Source organism: Bufo gargarizans, chromosome 4 (assembly GCF_014858855.1).
Source record: "Bufo gargarizans isolate SCDJY-AF-19 chromosome 4, ASM1485885v1, whole genome shotgun sequence".
Lineage (NCBI taxonomy): Eukaryota > Metazoa > Chordata > Amphibia > Anura > Bufonidae > Bufo > Bufo gargarizans.
Genome location: NC_058083.1, coordinates 469,520,638 through 469,540,311, shown reverse-complemented (window position 1 = coordinate 469,540,311; position 19,674 = coordinate 469,520,638). Strand labels below are relative to the sequence as shown.

The 19,674-nt window shown below is 41.4% G+C and overlaps 1 protein-coding gene across 1 annotated transcript in view; it reads right to left on the bottom strand.

Moving 5' to 3' along the window:
* OTOR (otoraplin) overlaps window positions 1–1,675 on the bottom strand; it is a 47,735-nt gene extending 46,060 nt beyond the window's left edge. Inside the window, exons 1-2 of the mRNA XM_044292483.1 lie at window positions 1,524–1,675; window positions 787–929 (exon numbers count right to left, since the gene is read on the bottom strand). Of these exons, the coding sequence (XP_044148418.1) occupies window positions 787–929; window positions 1,524–1,647 (267 nt within the window). The 5' untranslated portion in view covers window positions 1,648–1,675. The remainder of the gene's footprint in view (window positions 1–786; window positions 930–1,523) is intronic.
* Window positions 1,676–19,674: the final 17,999 nt, after the last annotated feature.

Here is a 19,674-nt window from a genome sequence, read left to right as displayed (position 1 = left end):
TGTACCAAGGTACCAGTGACTGACTAAAATACAGTACGTAAATAATTTTTCGAGCCTATATCTGGCGACCCCTGCCTTCTTGGACTTTAGTGGTATCAGGGTAATACAGGGAAAGCTAAGAAGACAGTGGGATTGCCCTTGTGAGGGCATCAGTTCCGCTCTCAGGCAGGGCAAGTGTAGGGATGTTGTCGTTTTATTTTTTTACTGGGGTTAATTCTTCATTTTCATGAATACTATTAAAGGTTACGTTTTATGGGGCAATTTTTCACTTCTGCTGTGACGCTACTTATTAATTACCTCTGGTTGACATCTTGACTTTACTGACAGTTGACTGGTCGGATCTGTGATTTCTTCCTCCAGCTCTATAACAATCTGCCTGCAGATTTGACTGTGTTTTCATGCTGATAGCTTCCCTTTAAAAATGCATAGTAAGACAAAGCAACAGAGTTAAACAGGCTAAAGTCTGTGCCAGCTTGCATGTGTCCTTTCCAAATCAAGTCCTACAGTATGTGCCAAATTTCTAAACAGGATGGAATATGAGTAACCAAAATACAAAAAAAATGTATGTAAAATCTTCAAACACCTGTACTCTACTAAATAATTACAATAACCCTCCATAGCCAAAAGCCACATTGCAATAAGAAAGTTGATTTAGCAAGAGGAAATGGGTCTAGTATTTACTTGCTATAATGGTGGAGATGGCCATACAAATGTTGCAAATAGGTTTGCAAAAATCTAGTATATTGCATACATTTCCAAATGAAACATAATAAAATATACTCTTACACTTCCAGACCAGAATTCTCCTGCATCATCATCTTCCTTTACTAGCTTAGTGTAGACATAGACCAGTTCGCCTTTCTTGATGTTTATAAATCTGCAGTCTGGAGCATTGTAATCATCCAAAGCCTTCCCAAGGGATATAGCGTCTAAAAGACATAAAAAATAAAGACCTACCAGCTTATTTCAGTAAAATTTCCACAAACTTAAACTGGCCAAAAAGGTTGTTTAGCCTTAATTCATATTCAAAGTTTGTTCCTCCGTCGGTATGCACATAAATCTGTATCTGAGAAGAGGAAACAAGAGTAAAATGAAAAATCCCCCTGCCAATAGCAATATCTTTACTACATAGTGTGAAAAAATAAAGGTACATAAATAATATACTCAAATAAAGGAAAATAATAAAGCTGGATAGGATCCCAGGGTTTTCATACATAAGGGCATGGGTGCATTACATATACACTACATACATTAATCTTAGTACAAACCCCAAGACAAGATGACTTTACAAGACATTGTAAGTGTAACCGCATCAACTTAGAATTCTGCGAGGAAGGAAATAATCTCATAGACATTCAAGTTAAAAATGGGAAATTAGAAAGATCCAATATTAATGCAGTCGTTAGAAAAAAAAGGCCTGGTAATAAAATAAAGAACATTTATCAAGAGATTATAAAGCCCCAGTAACATCAGTTTAGAAAAAAAAATAACTACATTAAAATTTACTCTCCTGGCAGACTTACAAACACATTCGTCGTCAGCACAAAGTTTCTTCTTTGCCAACTTCTGCATGAAAGCTCCATTTGCCTCTTGATCCATAAATCCGAGACATAAGAATATAACCACAAAATAAACAACCAGAGACATTTCTCCCAATATTTCCTCCCTAGATTGCTGTCGGTGTCTTAGAACTAAGCGCAGTGTTTCTCTGCACCTTAAATCATTTGCAGTACATTTATGCAGACGGTGGAAACATCTGGAAAAATACAGACAGCCAATAGGAAATGACCTGGACGGCATTCCATTGACTTACATGAGCATGTGGATACAAGAGGACTCCTGTGCGCTGTTTATCAAAAGTAAGCAGCTTTACTTATTCTGGGTCTACAAAATATGTTCATACATGCTGAATAGTCATCAATGTGACAACGACTGTAATGGTCAGGTAGAGAGAGAGAAAAAATAGAGTTCTACAAGGAATGTACATATCCACATGCTCCGCTGGCTTCGTTTTTGTACTAGAAGGGCATTCTGGCAATATGTTCTGGTCATCACAGTAAAGACCAATCCTAAAAATTAACCTTGACAGATCAGTGAGTGCTAATCACTGTGCTAACTAACTGGTTTGACTTTTGGCTAACCATAAGAGCGTTAATCTGATGTTCCCCTGGTATTCACCCTTTAACCCGTGTACAGGGATCTGAACTATGGTGCCGAGGAGCAACCAGACCACTACCTCTTCGGATAGTCCCAGTATAGTTGGCATCTGACCCACTGGGGTCAGGGATTCTGGTGCAAGCACCAGAAGCTCAGGGTGCAGAAACTGCACCAAAACCTAAGGAAACTGCAGGAGCAGTCTGAATAGTAACTTAAGCTTAAAAGCTGGCTGTAGAGATACAGACAGTACGCTGGTAGCGCAAATAAAGGTAGACACAGGACAGACTTTCAGACAGGGTCGTAGTGAAGACAGAGCAGGCAGAATGGATACTTCAAACTAAACTGTAAGTCTAGGATAACACAGGCATGGCACAATAGGAACACAGGCAGGAAATAACACAGGATAAATGCAGGTAAATTACAATAGCACTACACTATCAAATGCCTTTGCTGTTCAACAAAGAACCTAAAGCTCAGGCACCCTCTGACTGGAGAAGGTGCCTTAAATGCACAGGGACTGGAATTGGATGGGGAAAAATTTGGAAGCACACAGGCTGGCCCTTTAAGATGCCAGATGTGAGCACGTGTATGCCCTAACATTGGCAAACTGGGAGGGAGCATGCAGGCCACAACCTGCAGAGGATGGGACCAAGCAGCATGGTGAGTAGTGCTGCAGACACGAACCGCTGACCTAACAAACCTTCAATCTTATATAAATAAAAATTAGGGACCCTGAGTAATAGAATGCCAAAAAAAGGAAGAGAGGGAAAAACTCACCCTGGATATACCCTAAATATAATGGGTTATGAGCCTGTCAATTTTGGGATATAATGTAAGCATTTTAATAAGAACCTGTCACCGGTGCAATCAGCATGCAGCATGTTAAAGAACAGGGGAAGCTGGGCAGATTGATATATAGTTTCGTTCTAAAAGGTTCCACAAAACTTGAAATTTATTCATTTAAAACTCTGCTCTTTCTGAACTTAAGACAGCCCCTGTGTACAACTATCAGTGACTGACAGCCCCTGTGTACATCTATCAGTGACTGACAGCTATCTCTGTATACACATTTACACAAAGAATTATTTAACTGTTTAAAAAGTCTCCATGTATTAATGTACTCAGAAAGAGCAGAGATTTAAATATAAAAAGTTTTGCTGAATATTTTCCCGTAAAACTATTTATCTATCTGCTCTTTAACATGCTGCCTGCCGATTGCACTGCATTTTATGGTGATAGGTTCTCTTTAGGCCAACAGTTTTGAGGTGTCATACAGAATTTAAGCCTGTTATGAGCTTGACAGTTTTAGAGTGTCATATATGCAGCATCCTGCTCCAGCGTCATAGCACACTGAAAAGTACAAAGTAAAGGGTTAACAATGTACTTTTACGGTAATATGTAATACCTGCATATATATGTATTTGCACAAGGTAATAACAGGCCATATCCACAGCCACCATTAGATGGGGCTGGTGTCACCCTTTCTCTCTCTCTCTCTCTCTATATATATATAGAGAGAGAGAGGGGGGAAAAACACATTTTAGTAAGTCTTTGTAAGTCTTTAGTTAGTCATTGTCTAGAAAACAGCAAAAAGAACAAATTCAAAGCTGTAAAGATGACAGCTTAGCTGATCCTGGACCTGGTACAACCTAGGACAGGGCAGGAACAACTGCAAAGCAGACCAGATGTAAGAGAGAGAGGCAAAAAGAAAGTCCAGTATGGACAACTTGTCTGACAAAGACGTATCCATGTTCAGAAGTTGCCTCCTGTTCCTCAGCACACCAAACTACAGTTTGGCCTACTGTGAGCATCTCCATATCCCAAGGTGGATTTCGTGGAAATATACTGTGAGTACCATAACCTGTTCAAAGAACTGAGCAGAAGAGTTTGCCTGCCGTCAGGGAGAACTGCCCTATGGGTTGCATTGTAATTATTAAAAAATTCTAGACCCAGGCTCAGACTGGCCCACAGGGTAACAGGTAAATCCCCCGATAGGCCCCTGAGCAAGTTGGACACCTATTCCCCCACCCCTGCACAGGTGGCAAATGGCACAGTAGACTGACATATAGATAGGTTGGCTAAGATGCTATACACTATATTGCCTATGTTCATATAAAAAAAACTGGGTAGTGTGGACAGGTAATACGTGAATGCAGCTTTTCAGTGGGCCCCCAGATTGAATTTTACTGGTGGGCTCTAGGCAACCCAGTCCGACACTATTTATGTGTGTTAGATTAGGGACAGGAACTAAGGGTATGTGATGAATTTCTTTTGAAAAAATACAAATACAATGAGCCCAGGAGTAGCCAGAGTGGAGGATGGGAGTGGTTGTGGCTCTCGCTGTCCCAGGCAGTTACAGTTGCTTTCCTCACACCATTGTTCCGTTGGCCATGAAGAGCCATGAAGTAAAAGGAGGGCACAACTTTTCTTCCCCCGGAGCACAACCTAGTTCTGGGGCTCCTGTCTGATGGTAGTTGGGTGCCTAGGTTGTTATGCGATGGTATGGGTGCTACGTGGGGGATGTAGAGAACAATAATCAGGGTATGGTGCAGGAGTCAGAAAACCTGGCCATACAAAGTAGAACAAATGTGTCTTTTACCTAAGCGCAAAATGGGAGTTGTAGTACATCCAATTATAGCAGACACAGTTCCAACTATACACCACAAGAAGTTTGCCTCTTTTTATAACTTTCATAGATTTCAATGTAGACATGCACACATTTGCATTGCCAAACAGAGGTTAGAGGCTATGAAACAACATGGCAACTTTCAGAAATGACACCAGAAGGAATAAGGATGATAATTATAAGGATGACCAGAAAAGTACTTTATTATATGGATGCTTAGTGTTAATAATATGCACTGGTTCCTTTAAATTCTGCATGAATCACCATAGCATCAACCAATAGAATCCCAGGATTTGAATTCAAAGGAGGAAGAAAACTGACAGTTGGTGCCAGTCTGCGATTTCTCTGTTAGAGATACGACAGGCTCCTTACTGCTGCGAGCAGAGGAGACAAGGCGACGCCTTATTTTTCGAGAGAGACGAAAATGGGGGTCTGCACACTGAAGAACCACCTGCTGAGTGCGATTCAACAGAGGTAAAAAACCGTCATCCGAATCTGACTGTTGGGGAATCATTATTATTATGTAAAAATATATTATGTAAAATATAGAGAAACTGAGGTTGTTGTATAAAAATATGGAGAAATGAAAGTTATTGTGTAAAAATATCGAAAAACTTTTTCAATAAATATGAACAAATTTAGATGGCATGTTAAATATGGAGAAACAGAGATTATTGTGTAGAAATATGAAAAAATTTGGTTGCCAATTTTTATTACTTCTCAACAAATATGGAACAATATGAAAAAATGTATTTGTCTATGGATGAATATGGAGGATACTGGGTCTCAAATTCTTCATAGAAAATAACATATAATATAGACATGTACATTACTATGTTGTATATAATACAGAATATACATACAGGTAGTAACATGCTTTTACCATGTATCTCAGAGGTCCTATGAAGTATAGTTTGGGGGTCATTTACTAGAAAGTCAGAGACATAGAGATATACAGACATAGGGCTCATGCACACGAACGTGGTTTGGATCCTCATCAATGGGGCCGCAAAAGATGCGGGCAGCACTCCGTGTGCTGTCCGCATCCATTGCTTCGTTCCATGGGGCCTCAAAAAAAAAAAAATAGAACATGTCCTACTCTTGTCCGTTTTGCAGACAAAAATAGGAACTTCTATTATGGGCAGCCTGTTCCATTCTGCAATTTGCGGACCGCAAAACATGGCGCAGTCGTGTGCATGAGCCTATAGGCTGACATTTATTAACCTGTATGCACCTAGATTCTGGTATAAACGGCCAAATAAATATAGCACATTTTGAAACAATTTGGCAAATCTAGGTTTAGAGAAAATATAAGCACCCAGCCTAACTAGTAGAAATGGCATTGCAGGAAAGGGGGTGTAGTATAAAGTGCAACATTTACCCCCAAAATTATGTCACAATTCTAACATAAAATTCTGTCTTAAACTAAAGTAATAGTTGGTAAAGAGTTAAAAAAAAAACGTCTATCCCTGCACCACATTTATCATCCAGCCTGGGCCACTGTGATAAATCTGGTGAGGGTCTGGACAGCCTGTCTAAGCTTATGTCACGCCAATCAGTTTTAATTAAGTGAAGAAAAATTCTAATGGAGTTGCCCAACCTTTACTAAGTGATGTCCTGTCTTCAGGAAAGGCCATCACTAGCTGATCGGCGGAGGTCTGTCAATGGGAGCAGCACTGTGGTTACGACTTCCCTCCACTACCGGTTTGATGTTGCTATGTAATACCGATGCCAAATTTCTTGAAAGAGCTACACCAGAACAGTTGTTCTTTGGAGGTGTGCGGTGTTAGACCCCTCTTGATCCGCAAATGATGGCCTATCCAGAAGATAGGATTTCAATTAGTAAAGGCTGGACAATCTCTTGAACCCCATCCCGACCAGCGCTGAGCGGGCGCCATAGCCGCCGGGTGTCGGTGATAATGCTGGTCGCGGACATTTTACACTTCAGATGCTGTGGTCAATCCTGAATAAAAATGATTTTTTCCAACTTTTTTATTATTTTATCACTATCAAAACGCCAGAAAAACTATACATATAAGGTATCAGCGGATTTCTATTGACCTGTAGAATAAAAGTAACTGGTCAGTTTTATCGCACATCAAACGTCGTAAATAAAAAACCCGTACAACTGGCGGAATAGCTTTTTTTTCAATTTTACCCAATTTGGAATTTTTTTCCCACTTCCCACTACATCATATGCAATATTAATTGGTTGTGTTGGAAAGTTATTTTTTTGTTTGTTCTCTTCAAGCTTCCCAGGAAGCATTCACCATCAAAGTCCCATGGATCGGACCTGAACCCTGCTCTCTTTGTAACCGCATTGTTCATTGAAGAGGAGAACATCTATTGCCAGACAGACACATAGTAGGAATGCAGTACAACAGACTGACAAACATCTCTGGTAAGTATAATGTTAGTGTGACAAAAGGGGTCTAGATTCATAGGGTTTTTCAAGACCCTAGGTTTTTCCGTGTTTGGATTTTTCTTTTTTAACTCCCTGCCTTCCTGGAGCCCTACATTGTTTTATTTTTTCTTTCGCATAGATGTATGAGGGCTTATTTTCTGCAGGACAAGTTGAACTTTCTAAGGGCACCATTTAATAATGCATACAATGTTTTGAGAAGTTGTAAATAAATTACAAATGGGATGAAACTAGAAAAAAAAATGCAATTCCGCCACAGTTTTATGGGTTTTGTTTCTACGAAATCACCCTATTCTAAACCCCATACGTTTTCTATAGTTATGTTCACAGAGCTGAGTGAGGGTTTCTTTTTTTGTGGGACAATCTAAAAGTTTTAATGATACCATGATGGAGGGTGTATGACTTGGTGATCACTTTTTATTCAATATTTTTTGGTGGGTGATACCAGAAAAAAAACCTTTTTAAACCCCTTTAGGTGACTTGAATATGTGATCTTCAGATTCCATGGGAAGCAGAGCTGTAATTGTCTCGAATCCTTCAAAGAGACCAAAGCTATAACAGAGAAGTAAATGTTTTTTGCTGATCCCCATGCAGGGAATCTGTTCAGCCCTGTACTCAGCGCTTCAGGGAAAGGCCACCTCTGTTGCCATGGTCACAATTGACCACAGCATCTGAGGGGTTAAATGTCTGTGATTTGTGTTATCACCAATCTCAGACATTGGTCCCGGATGTCTGCTATGTGAAACGTGTCTGCTGTGTGCCATGTTTAAAGACAGGGGTCAATTCTTGAATGCTAAACTTGGATGCTTATAACCTTACACCAGCAAATCCATGCTCAATACTACACAACATCACTAGAAATATTCTAATCAGATATGAGTATGTCAGGAAACAAGGCTGTACACATAGGGCCCCCTCCCAATAAGACGTGCATGAGCCCTAATTCTGAAATATCTCTCTTCTATCACAGTTCACTGACTGACATCCAAGAAGAATCCATGAAGAGGAGGAAGATGAATGATTATATCCTTCATCCAGAAGAGCGGGCGGCATTCTTTACACCCCTTGGTAAGACTGAATGCAACTTCCAAGGATCCCAACCAGAAACAATGGACACATTTACTAAAGACTGGTGCTTCAAATGCCAGTCCTAATGAGAGGTTCTTTGGAGTAGGATTTTCTTTGGAGTAGGTTCTTTGGAGTAGAGGTTCTTTGGAGTAGGATATTCTTCCCTGCCCAGGGGAAGAGCATTGGAAAATCATGAAATAAAATTAACTTCAGAACAAAATGTGGTTTGCTCCAAACACTGAAACTTTTGTATGCCAGAAAACTGCCATACAGCTTCAGTAAATGTACTGCACTGATCTTCAAGAAAGCTACTAGAGATACAGGACTGGTCACTTACCGGCTCTGGTGCTGATTACAATATGAGGTTTATCAGCATGTTTCTGTACTGTATAAGGAGGTCATCCTGTTATATTTCAGAAGGTATCGATGACATAGTGAAATAGTGAAATAATCCTATTTTTTATTATTTTGTAGAAGACGAAAACATCCAGTCCTTTCTTATCAGGGGCAGCTGCTTTAAGATCTCGGACAAGGTATAATTATATTGAGGGTCAGAAAATTTTCCAGATTTTAGAAGACAGGCTGGAGACACACTGCACTCCATGACCTAGTGGTATTATAGTCATCAGTAAATGCTGTAGTCCTTATATCTGCAGTAAAACTGTGGACAGGAATATAAGGAACATACTGAACACATATATGTGATGTATAATATAATATATTTACATAGGAAATGTATCACCAGCCTCTAACTCTGCTTCTCACCCTACTAGTATCTCCTGGCCATGGTCCTCACTTACTTCAGAAGAGCAAGACTGCCTACTGATGAATATAGAACATATTCCTTTCCATCTCTGTGAGTTTCTTTTATCACGAACCAATATGTATATATTTAATATTCATTGTGTAATACCCTACAAAATAACACGCATGTAATATTACAATCAGTGATATCACTACTGGTTCTTATCATTGTCTTCTAACATATTCTTTCTTCCAGGTTTTTGGCCAACCAATTTGAAGAGGACGAGCCATTTAGACAGGAGATCTACCCCTGGGCCTTCGGATGGACGTGGACTGTACAGCGGGAGCAGCTTCACCAATGCGTAACCTATTGCTTATCCGGATGGGATTTAGAGGTTGGGTGGACCGGGCCACCTGTGCTCTGGTTAGTAACATAAAAGCTATAAATTGTGACTAAAAGCCAGTAGTGATTATAATAATGTATATGATATTTAATTCCAGATCATGGCACAAGACCCTGGACATTGGGCATAGAAAAGAGAAAGGAGAGTCCATCACAGCTGGGCCATACGCCGATTCAGGAGGAATGATACAGAATTCACCATCAAAGGCCCATGGATCAGACCTGAACCCTGCTCTCTTTGTAACCGCATTGTTCATTGAAGAGGAGAACATCTATTGCCAGACAGACACATAGTAGGAATGCAGTACAACAGACTGACAAACATCTCTGGTAAGTATAATGTTAGTGTGACAAAAGGGGTCTAGATTCATAGGGTTTTTCAAGACCCTAGGTTTTTCCGTGTTTGGATTTTTCTTTTTTAACTCCCTGCCTTCCTGGAGCCCTACATTGTTTTATTTTTTCTTTCGCATAGTTGTATGAGGGCTTATTTTCTGCAGGACAAGTTGAACTTTCTAAGGGCACCATTTAATAATGCATACAATGTTTTGAGAAGTTGTAAATAAATTACAAATGGGATGAAACTAGAAAAAAAAATGCAATTCCGCCACAGTTTTATGGGTTTTGTTTCTACGAAATCACCCTATTCTAAACCCCATACGTTTTCTATAGTTATGTTCACAGAGCTGAGTGAGGGTTTCTTTTTTTGTGGAACAATCTAAAAGTTTTAATGATACCATGATGGAGGGTGTATGACTTGGTGATCACTTTTTATTCAATATTTTTTGGTGGGTGATACCAGAAAAAAAAAAACTTTTTAAACCCCTTTAGGTGACTTGAATATGTGATCTTCAGATTCCATGGGAAGCAGAGCTGTAATAGTCTTGAATCCTTCAATGAGACCAAAGCTATAACAGAGAAGTAGATGTTTTTTGCTGATCCCCATGCAGGGAATCTGTTCAGCCCTGTACTCAGCGCTTCAGGGAAAGGCCACCTCTGTTGCCATGGTCACAATTGACAGCATCTGAGGGGTTAAATGTCTGTGATTTGTGTTAGCACCAATCTCAGACATTGGTCCCGGATGTCTGCTATGTGAAACGTGTCTGCTGTGTGCCATGTTTAAAGACAGGGGTCAATTCTTGAATGCTAAACTTATCTCTAAGTGATCATTTGGCCTTTATAGAAGAGCATGATAACATTTATATGTTTATTCCTATAATGAAAATGTTTAGAATGTTTTTTCCTGTGGTTTCTATTCATAACTTAGATTTGCTGCTACCAGGATGGAGAACATGGCTGCCAGACCTACAAGGAGAAGAAGAACTAAAGGACAGGACAGACGAAGACCTGGATGATGGTGTTAAAATCACCCTAAATTAGGGCATTTTAGATACACTCTGGTGTTCAAGATCAATGTACCCCCCCCCAGGGGTTAATATCCACGCGTGGCTGAGAGACTGGACACTGACACAGAAGTTGGTCAAAGCAATCTCTAACTTTATTACATGGACTAAGCGTTTATGAATCTTCAGAAGAGGGCAGTCCTCTCTGAGGCTAAAACATTGTTTCATTGGTCAAAAAGGAAAAAGTGATAAGAGAAACAGAGATAACACTTCAACATCTGCGCAGTGAGTACCACTTTGGAATGTGAACTAATGTAAACATCTGGTTACCATCGCCATTTTGTAATGGAGTTTATTCTAACAAGAATACTGCCTACGTCATATGTGACACTTTAAAGAGGTGCTTCTCTATAGGCAGTGAATAATATATACATATCATCAAGCCATATGATTGGCTTACGCATTCCACCTGTTCATGCATAAGGCAATGCCTGACACTCTATGGAACACATGTAAAAGATGAGAAATCAGACACTTCCCACAGCACAGCTCTTTGCCCCCCCTCTCTCTCCTTTCCAGTCTTGAAACAAAGAGGGGGGTGGGTGGGCACTTAGAAGTAGAAAAAGTTAACTCATTACAATCCTAGATTTACAAAATATAGAATAAAATTCACCCATCTTTAACAGTCCCCCCTTGAATTTCATTCTCTCCCTAAACCTAAACATCTGTCCCAATGCTCCGCCTCCTCTTCACCAGCTTCCACGACAAGCCATACCTAGCGAACAGCCTCCCGTGACACTGGATTTGAGCAAGGGGAAGTCAGATGATCTTTCCCTAACTGGCGTTGACATTATATGGGGGGACTAGAGGTCACCAGTGCTCCTGATTTTCTGGATCGAAGTTTTCATACAATTTTCCATATTCTTTTGAGTCATGATCAACAGTCACACAAGGGAAAACCAGTCTCAACACTTCCTTGAAATCAATCCAATTATGCTTTTCTTTGAGCTTCACTGTGCTTGTGGTCAACAACACTCGGAATGGACCATCAAACCAGGGTTTTGGGACTTTTCTAACGTGTCTTTTCCTACCACCCAATCTCCAGACACAAGTGAAGCAAAAACTCGAAAATGTACTTTAGTCAAATGCTTATACAAAACTGATCACATAATCTGTCAGACAACCATGTTGCATCTGGAGCTGCTGTGGGAATTAAAATCCTATTCTAGGGGCTGACCCAAAAAGGACCTTATAGGGACAAAGGCCTGTCTCACGGTTAGGCGTATACCTTACTAAAAAAGGGCTACCAGCAGGTACTCTATTAAGACTTTAAATCTTTAACTTAGTGTCCCGTTCAGTTCCTTTTCCCTACTCTACTGCTGCTTTGTGGATGGTACGAAGCATGTAAGGCCTGTCCTACACCCAAAACCTTCGTCATCTTCTGCATCACTTCACCTGTGAAGTGAACACCTGTGTCACTTTCAATGATCTAAGGTACCCCATACTTGCACACAACTTCAGCCATAATCTTCTTTACTTCTTTGGGTACGGTTTTGGTCATCCTGAAAACAAGTCATCACATATCAATACATACTCATACATGCCCACCTTGGATTTTTGAAGGTAGTCTGCAAACGTTGAAACAGATACAAAAAGCAAGACGTGTTTCTTGGGTACCTTAACCACCTTGCCCATGTTGTTCTGGGCACAAACCATTTATCCTTAAGTATGTCTGACTGTTACAGTGCTGAACCCTGGTGCGTACCATATGCTACGTACTAAATCACACATAGCAGTTTTTGTCTGGTGCATCACTCCATGGGTTGCCTGTGCCACCGTGGAGTAGAGGGACCTGGGAAGGTAAAGTTGCCCTTCTTATTTGTCGTCCCCCCTTTTTCATCCACCAGTCCCTTTCCTCCTTCCCCAGGGTTCTGTAAGGTCTTAAGAACTTTCGGGAGACAGGAGGAGTTATTTCAGGGACCTGAACTGTGGCCACTTAAGACAGGGGTCTGCTTAGGTAATTTGGCAGCCATCTTTGCCGCCTGATCTGCCGTGGCTTTCCCCTTTGCCTCCTCTGCATCTGTTTACAGTGGCCTTTCGTTGCCATCACCCCTCATGTTAGTGACACGAGGGCTTCCATCAGAGACCTCACTGCTTCCCCATTTTCGATGGGTTTACCTGAAGCGATTAAGGAGTCTCTGGCTTTCCATATGGGCCCATAGTCATGGGCTATCCCAAAGCACACCTGGAATCAGTGTAAATGGTGGCTGTTTTCCCATCTGCATATCTGCAAGCCATCTTCAGAGTCTTTTAGCTCCACTTCTGAGCAGACAAGTGTGGTAGTTCACGTTTAATCACCACTGCCCAACCTGTGTAGTACCTGCCATACCTCGATCCATCCACAAAGAGCACATGATCTAGATTACCTAATGACTGATTTACCAAATCCCACTACCTCTTGTGACATCATCTGCAAACAGTCAGGAGCCTCTTCCTTTGAATCTGAAAGAAAAGTTTAAAGTGCGGTGCCCTAAGTTTAAAGTGCGGTGCCCTAACTCTTCCCTCCCCCCTTGGTCCAGAGGCAACAGGGTGGCTGGGTCCAAAGTATTACACCTTTGGAGAGCAACATTGAGGCAACAAAATGGAACAATAATGGGCAACAAAACAATCATTTGGATTGTACATTCATGAGGATAGATGTAATATCAGCATCACTTTGTGGTTCAGAACTATCTCAGAGCTTTTATCAAGCATAGCTAGTACAACTACTACAGCTCTGATGCAGAAAGGGGCACCTCTGGCCACAGGATCAAGTCTGACTGAATATTATACTATGGGGCGTTATTGCTGGCCATGCAGTTGGGTGAGGACAGCTGAGTCATGGCCACTCACTTCATTAACAATACAATCTAAATGTAATAATATGATAGGCCCAGTGTGGGGGAGCACAAAATTGCCAGTTCTAGGCACAAAAAACATCTACCACCTCATCTGTGAGGCGGTAGGGACTAAAGGACAAATCAATCACAGTGGAGTGAGTAGGGGTAATGGGAACCTGAGCCGACAAGGTGTGTGTGTGCATTGGGCACGATGTGGGTGTTAGAAACTGTGGCTTCATTAACGGCATGTAGGTCATGTACCATCCAATGGTGAGTGGTTTGCTTTTCTCAGCTTCTGGGAGTACTGATACAAACATGGACCAGAGAATTTTATCACTAATGGCAAACAAACAAAGTTCTTGGTCGTGGAGGGCACCTGTAAGCTTCACAGTGCCGTCCTCCTGACGTGAGATACCAGCATGTACTTTTGCAAACAAATCTGCACCTAGGAGACAACAAGGGGCGTTACCAATGACCAGCAAACGGGCAAGCGCATCTTGGTTAGGGGCAAATCTAATATGGATGGTTTCTGTTGAAAAAAAAGTGAGCGTACTACTTTCCTATCCACTTCTACCCAAAGGCTGGTGTCCTTGGAGAGTAAATCAGGGGAGGCCATGTTTGCTGTGCACAACTGTCTTGGCTGCTCCAGTATCAATCAAAAACGGGACTACTTCTTTATCACCCAGAGTGAGGGATATCCTTGGGCCAGACTGAATCTGCTAAAAATGTTTAAAGATAGAGCAGATACTGGATTTCCTGTTTCTTAATCTTGATCTAACTCCCCCCCCCCTCACCTGTCTGTGTTCCCCTTATGACAAAAAACATGGGTGTCTGTGGGGACGGACAGTGATCCGGGCATGGTCAACATAGAATACAATCCTCTCGTGTGGTGTGGACGAGGAGTACCACACACAGCACAACACTCTCTCTTCTGGGATCTGGGTCCCACAGACTCTGCAGGCCCACCATAGGGTGGCAGACTTACTTTTACCTCACTTCAATGAGGCGTTTGACATCAGGGCTGAAGCAATGCCAAAGGAACACTACCTATGGTCGGCACCACTGAACCCTCCCAATGCTGCTTGATGTTACTCTGCATTTTGGCTTACAGAAGTATCCAACTTTTCCTATCGCAGAATTAATAGACTGGAAAACAAAACAGGACTTCTCATCTTCCATGGGAGTGTCTTATAACTAGGGGATGGGCACAAGGGCTGTCGTTGTCTGTAACGTCCACCCCTATCCTCCTCCCTCCGCTCTGAGTCATCTAAGTCCACCCCCTTCAGTCGGACGCTATGGTTCTCCTTTTGTCCATCAGTAATGTGGCAGCTGCCCATCAGAACAGAGCTCTGATGTTTAGCACAACACTTAACGTAACTTCAAACATTGAAACAAACAGATCGGACAATACAGACATGAACACACAAAGGGCCCATAAGAAACTTTTCATTGACTTCAATTTAAAAATAAAATAAATAAATAAATAAAAATGTACAGCTTGATCAATGCTGTTGGCACCAATAAAAACCCCAAAACTTCCAAGAAAAATAAAATAAAATCCTCAATGCGCATATTATTAAAAAAAACAAAACAAATATCGTACTCCATACGCATTCATATACATTTTCATGTACTAATTTTCACAAACGGCTCATAACCACGCCCTCATACATAAAAACTGAATTGCATTCACAACTCTGCTGAAAACCTCCATCAGTCTTCACACATATTCGCCTCAATCACAACTCAAAGCCAGACCCATTCACATTCCACTGAATCATTTGTCTTCCAACCCACATTGTTTCATCCCAAAACTTGCAGCACAGACAAACACAGCTTTCCTAGAAACAGATAGCCACACCACACCCAGAATTGCTGATGGTCTGTCGCTGTAAGAGAATATAAATGTTATCATACAGTCATTTTGTTAAAAGCTGGATTCCCACAGTACACTGCTTGGGAAAGAAGAAAGAAGAAAGAAAATTATTGAACAATTCTTTGTCTTGTATAATATATTACACATCACTGACTCTGCATCATTCCCTCATTCCCTCCCACCTTTTTCCTTCGTCTGATCCTCTTATCTCAGGAATGTTTCTGTTGAGGTGGGGGTAGTGAGTCTCTGTAGCTCACACTGGATACAACACCTATCCATTAACTGACCATCTTTTACTGCTGTAATCTCTAGGATATTCCCTAGTTAAACACACACATTTTATTAGGGTAACAAACTTAACCGGTTCGTTTCGGAACATTTAACACAAGCGCCGTTCTGATTGCAGACACTGGGGCACTTTCTTTCTTTCTTGTTAATGCCATCAATTAACATCCTGACAACTCCCCCCTCAAAATCACGGGAGTTCTGATGCCCACAGTCTGTAAGCTCTAACTTCACAGATTCTTACAGATCTTCATCCCTGTTGCCAGGGGCGACCTCTGTCCGAGTCTACACTTTCTCTAACATTCTTTTTCACATTTTAACTTTCAATTCTTCCCTCACTACTAGCTAGGGGCTGTATTTTCTCCTTCATAATGCTGGGACTGACCGATATCAAAACAACAGTATTTCAGACTGACACACACACAAAACAGAGGAGTGATCAGCACCTTTAGCCCTTTCTTCCGCAGACAAAGGATTCACCCCCCCCTCTGGTTGGCTCAAATCTGACTATCACGTCTGACTAGTCAGCCGGGACTCCCCGCACATCTTCCCCAAAACCAGGGGTCAGGCGGGCTCCGTCGCATCTTCCTGGGGTCAGGTCAGGTAGAGAATATCACCGCAGTCTTTCCCTTGATCAAAAGGTCATGAGAGGTTCTACCATCTTCCTAGGGTCAGGTCAGGTAGTCTCCGCAGTCTTCCATCAGATCAAGAGATCATACGGCTCTACGCATCTTCCTGGTCAGGTCAGCCGGAGTTCCTTGTCCCACACCTCGGCGCTATAGCGCCCCCTTCCCAACCAGGAGGTTACTGTTCCCTCCCTTTGTCTGTGGTTTTACCGTCTGTGCTCAATTCACTCCTCACATAAATCACAGACACACACAAAACATATACACACCAGAGTGATCTATGATTTCAGAATATTGGTTCAATAGACTCCAAGCTTTCAGCATTACAGCCGACTACTATACTTACATCGGTACCACCTCACAGCAGACTGAGCTATGTGAGCATGACGAAGTAACTAGCAGAAAGGCAGATGAGATAAAAAGTTTTCTCACCTTTCTTTGAGGTTGCAATCCTCTCTCCTCTGCCGTTCGTCAAGCTCAGGGGCCCGTCTTGTCAGCTGTCTGATGCTACATTCGCTCAGAATCCAATCTGGGGTGCCATTTGTTAAAATCACCCTAAATTAGGGCATTTTAGATACACTCTGGTGTTCAAGATCAATGTACCCCCCCCCAGGGGTTAATATCCACGCGTGGCTGAGAGACTGGACACTGACACAGAAGTTGGTCAAAGCAATCTCTAACTTTATTACATGGACTAAGCGTTTATGAATCTTCAGAAGAGGGCAGTCCTCTCTGAGGCTAAAACATTGTTTCATTGGTCAAAAAGGAAAAAGTGATAAGAGAAACAGAGATAACACTTCAACATCTGCGCAGTGAGTACCACTTTGGAATGTGAACTAATGTAAACATCTGGTTACCATCGCCATTTTGTAATGGAGTTTATTCTAACAAGAATACTGCCTACGTCATATGTGACACTTTAAAGAGGTGCTTCTCTATAGGCAGTGAATAATATATACATATCATCAAGCCATATGATTGGCTTACGCATTCCACCTGTTCATGCATAAGGCAATGCCTGACACTCTATGGAACACATGTAAAAGATGAGAAATCAGACACTTCCCACAGCACAGCTCTTTGCCCCCCCTCTCTCTCCTTTCCAGTCTTGAAACAAAGAGGGGGGTGGGTGGGCACTTGGAAGTAGAAAAAGTTAACTCATTACAATCCTAGATTTACAAAATATAGAATAAAATTCACCCATCTTTAACAATGGTATGTATACTTCATAGTCACACCCTCACAAAAACAATGCACACACTTAAAGGGGTTTTCAGAGACTTAAATACTGATGACCTATCCTCTGGATAGGTCATCAGTCTTTGATCGGTGGGGATCCGACCCCTGGGACCCTCACCGATCAGCTGTTTGAAAAAGCACTGGCGCTGGCAGTAACGCTGCAGCCTTATTGCAGCTTTCCCTAGGCCAAGTAACGACATGCTCATTAGTCAAGTGGCCTAGGCTCACCTCAGCCCCAAAGAAGGCCTAGACACTCATAAGAGTGCCAGTGTCTTCTCAAACAGCTGATAGGCAGAGGTCCCAGATGTTGTACCCCCACTGATCAGATACTGATGACCTATACAGAGGATAGTTCTTCAGTATTTAAATCTTTGAAAACCCTTTTATCATTGCATACAATCACAATACACGCTCACACACACACACACACGCAACAAAACCTTTACTTATAGCGGTAACCTCCCTTAGTATGCCTGGAGGAAGGGCAGTACAGCAGCCATGGCTTCCCACAGGTTTCCTCCACAGTGTCCTGAGTGCTGCTGTATGCTCTTCATGAGTGATGGGAGGTAACCAGTACATATAAAATACACATATATACATAATAAACTTCACATTATGTAAAACTCTTTACCGTGTCCGAGTCATTTCTTAAATTTTTGTGAGTGAAAGAAAAACATTATTCAGAAAATGTGGGTGATGTGAGATTTGCCTTTTGAGATAATGACTTAAAGAGACAAACTGATCTCCTGGTTTTGGTGACTGATCAATTATTATTGATGATGTAAATGCTTGTTCTCTCTGCAACCACTGCATAAAACAAAAGCAATTCATGCGGAGCACTGAAATAAATGAGCATTTGTGTATTTCAGTGGTCACCATTAATTCTCCATTGAGGCTTATTAGAAAAGAACCACCATCAACTATGGTTTTGAGATAGACTCTAAGAAGTACAAAATGTGCAGTTGCCCAGGGTCATCTTTGGGTCTCTATCGCCCAATTCTGTGCATACCAGACCCTCCAAGCAGCAAGATGTAGAAGCCAGAACTTCTTTCTCTATGGAGCTCCAGTGCCTAACCTGTGTGCACTACTATGTACAAGAAATCCAGTGGTTGCACACACACATATTTATCGACACACAGAAAGAGTAGATAACGTGATTTGTACACATCTGATGTACTGAATAAAACATGCTGACCACTTACATATTAGGGCCAGCAGAGGCAGATTAAGTGCATCATAGGACCGGGGCTGTTTCCCATACTTGGGCCCCTTGCCTCTATTTTTCAATGACCCCGCGCCCCCCCCCCCCAATTTGGTGTTCTGCCCCATAGTTATTTCTAAATATTTAAAGATAACTACACAGCATGAAATTCTTTGCAAACTTCGAACCTTTATTGAAGTTTTTATAACAATGGTAAATGGTCCTTAAAATAATGTATTAAATGGATTTTTCCAAACTAGTTAAAAGGAAAAGTGACTTGGTTACTTATAGCAAACAATCAAATTCCACCTTTCATTTCCCAAAGGAGATCTGAAAAATGAAAGGTGGGATCTGATTGGTTGCTTGGGACAACTAAGTCAGTTTTCCGTAGAATCAGTTTGGAAAATGTACAATAGTGCCATACTGTATACAATAGTAAGTGTCAGAGGACATGCACTCTAACAGACCACATCTACATTTATAGCAGCCCCCATAATCATGTTCTGGAATTGAACAATCTAGAATCTGAAAATATTACAAAAAATATTACAAAATCATATATGCACTCTCCACCCAGTAACTGCCTGCAAGGTTGGCGCAAGTAAATGTGCCTTGTATAATGAGACCCCAGTATAAGGCTTTGTCTCACTTCAGTAAGTGGCATTTATCATGTAGAGAAAGTTAACACTAGGCACTTACTAATGTATTGTGATTGTTCATATTGCCTCCTTTGCACTGCTCATTTCCATGGTTATTATGACCACCCTGTAATCCATCAGTGGTGGTAATGCTAGCACACTATAGGAAA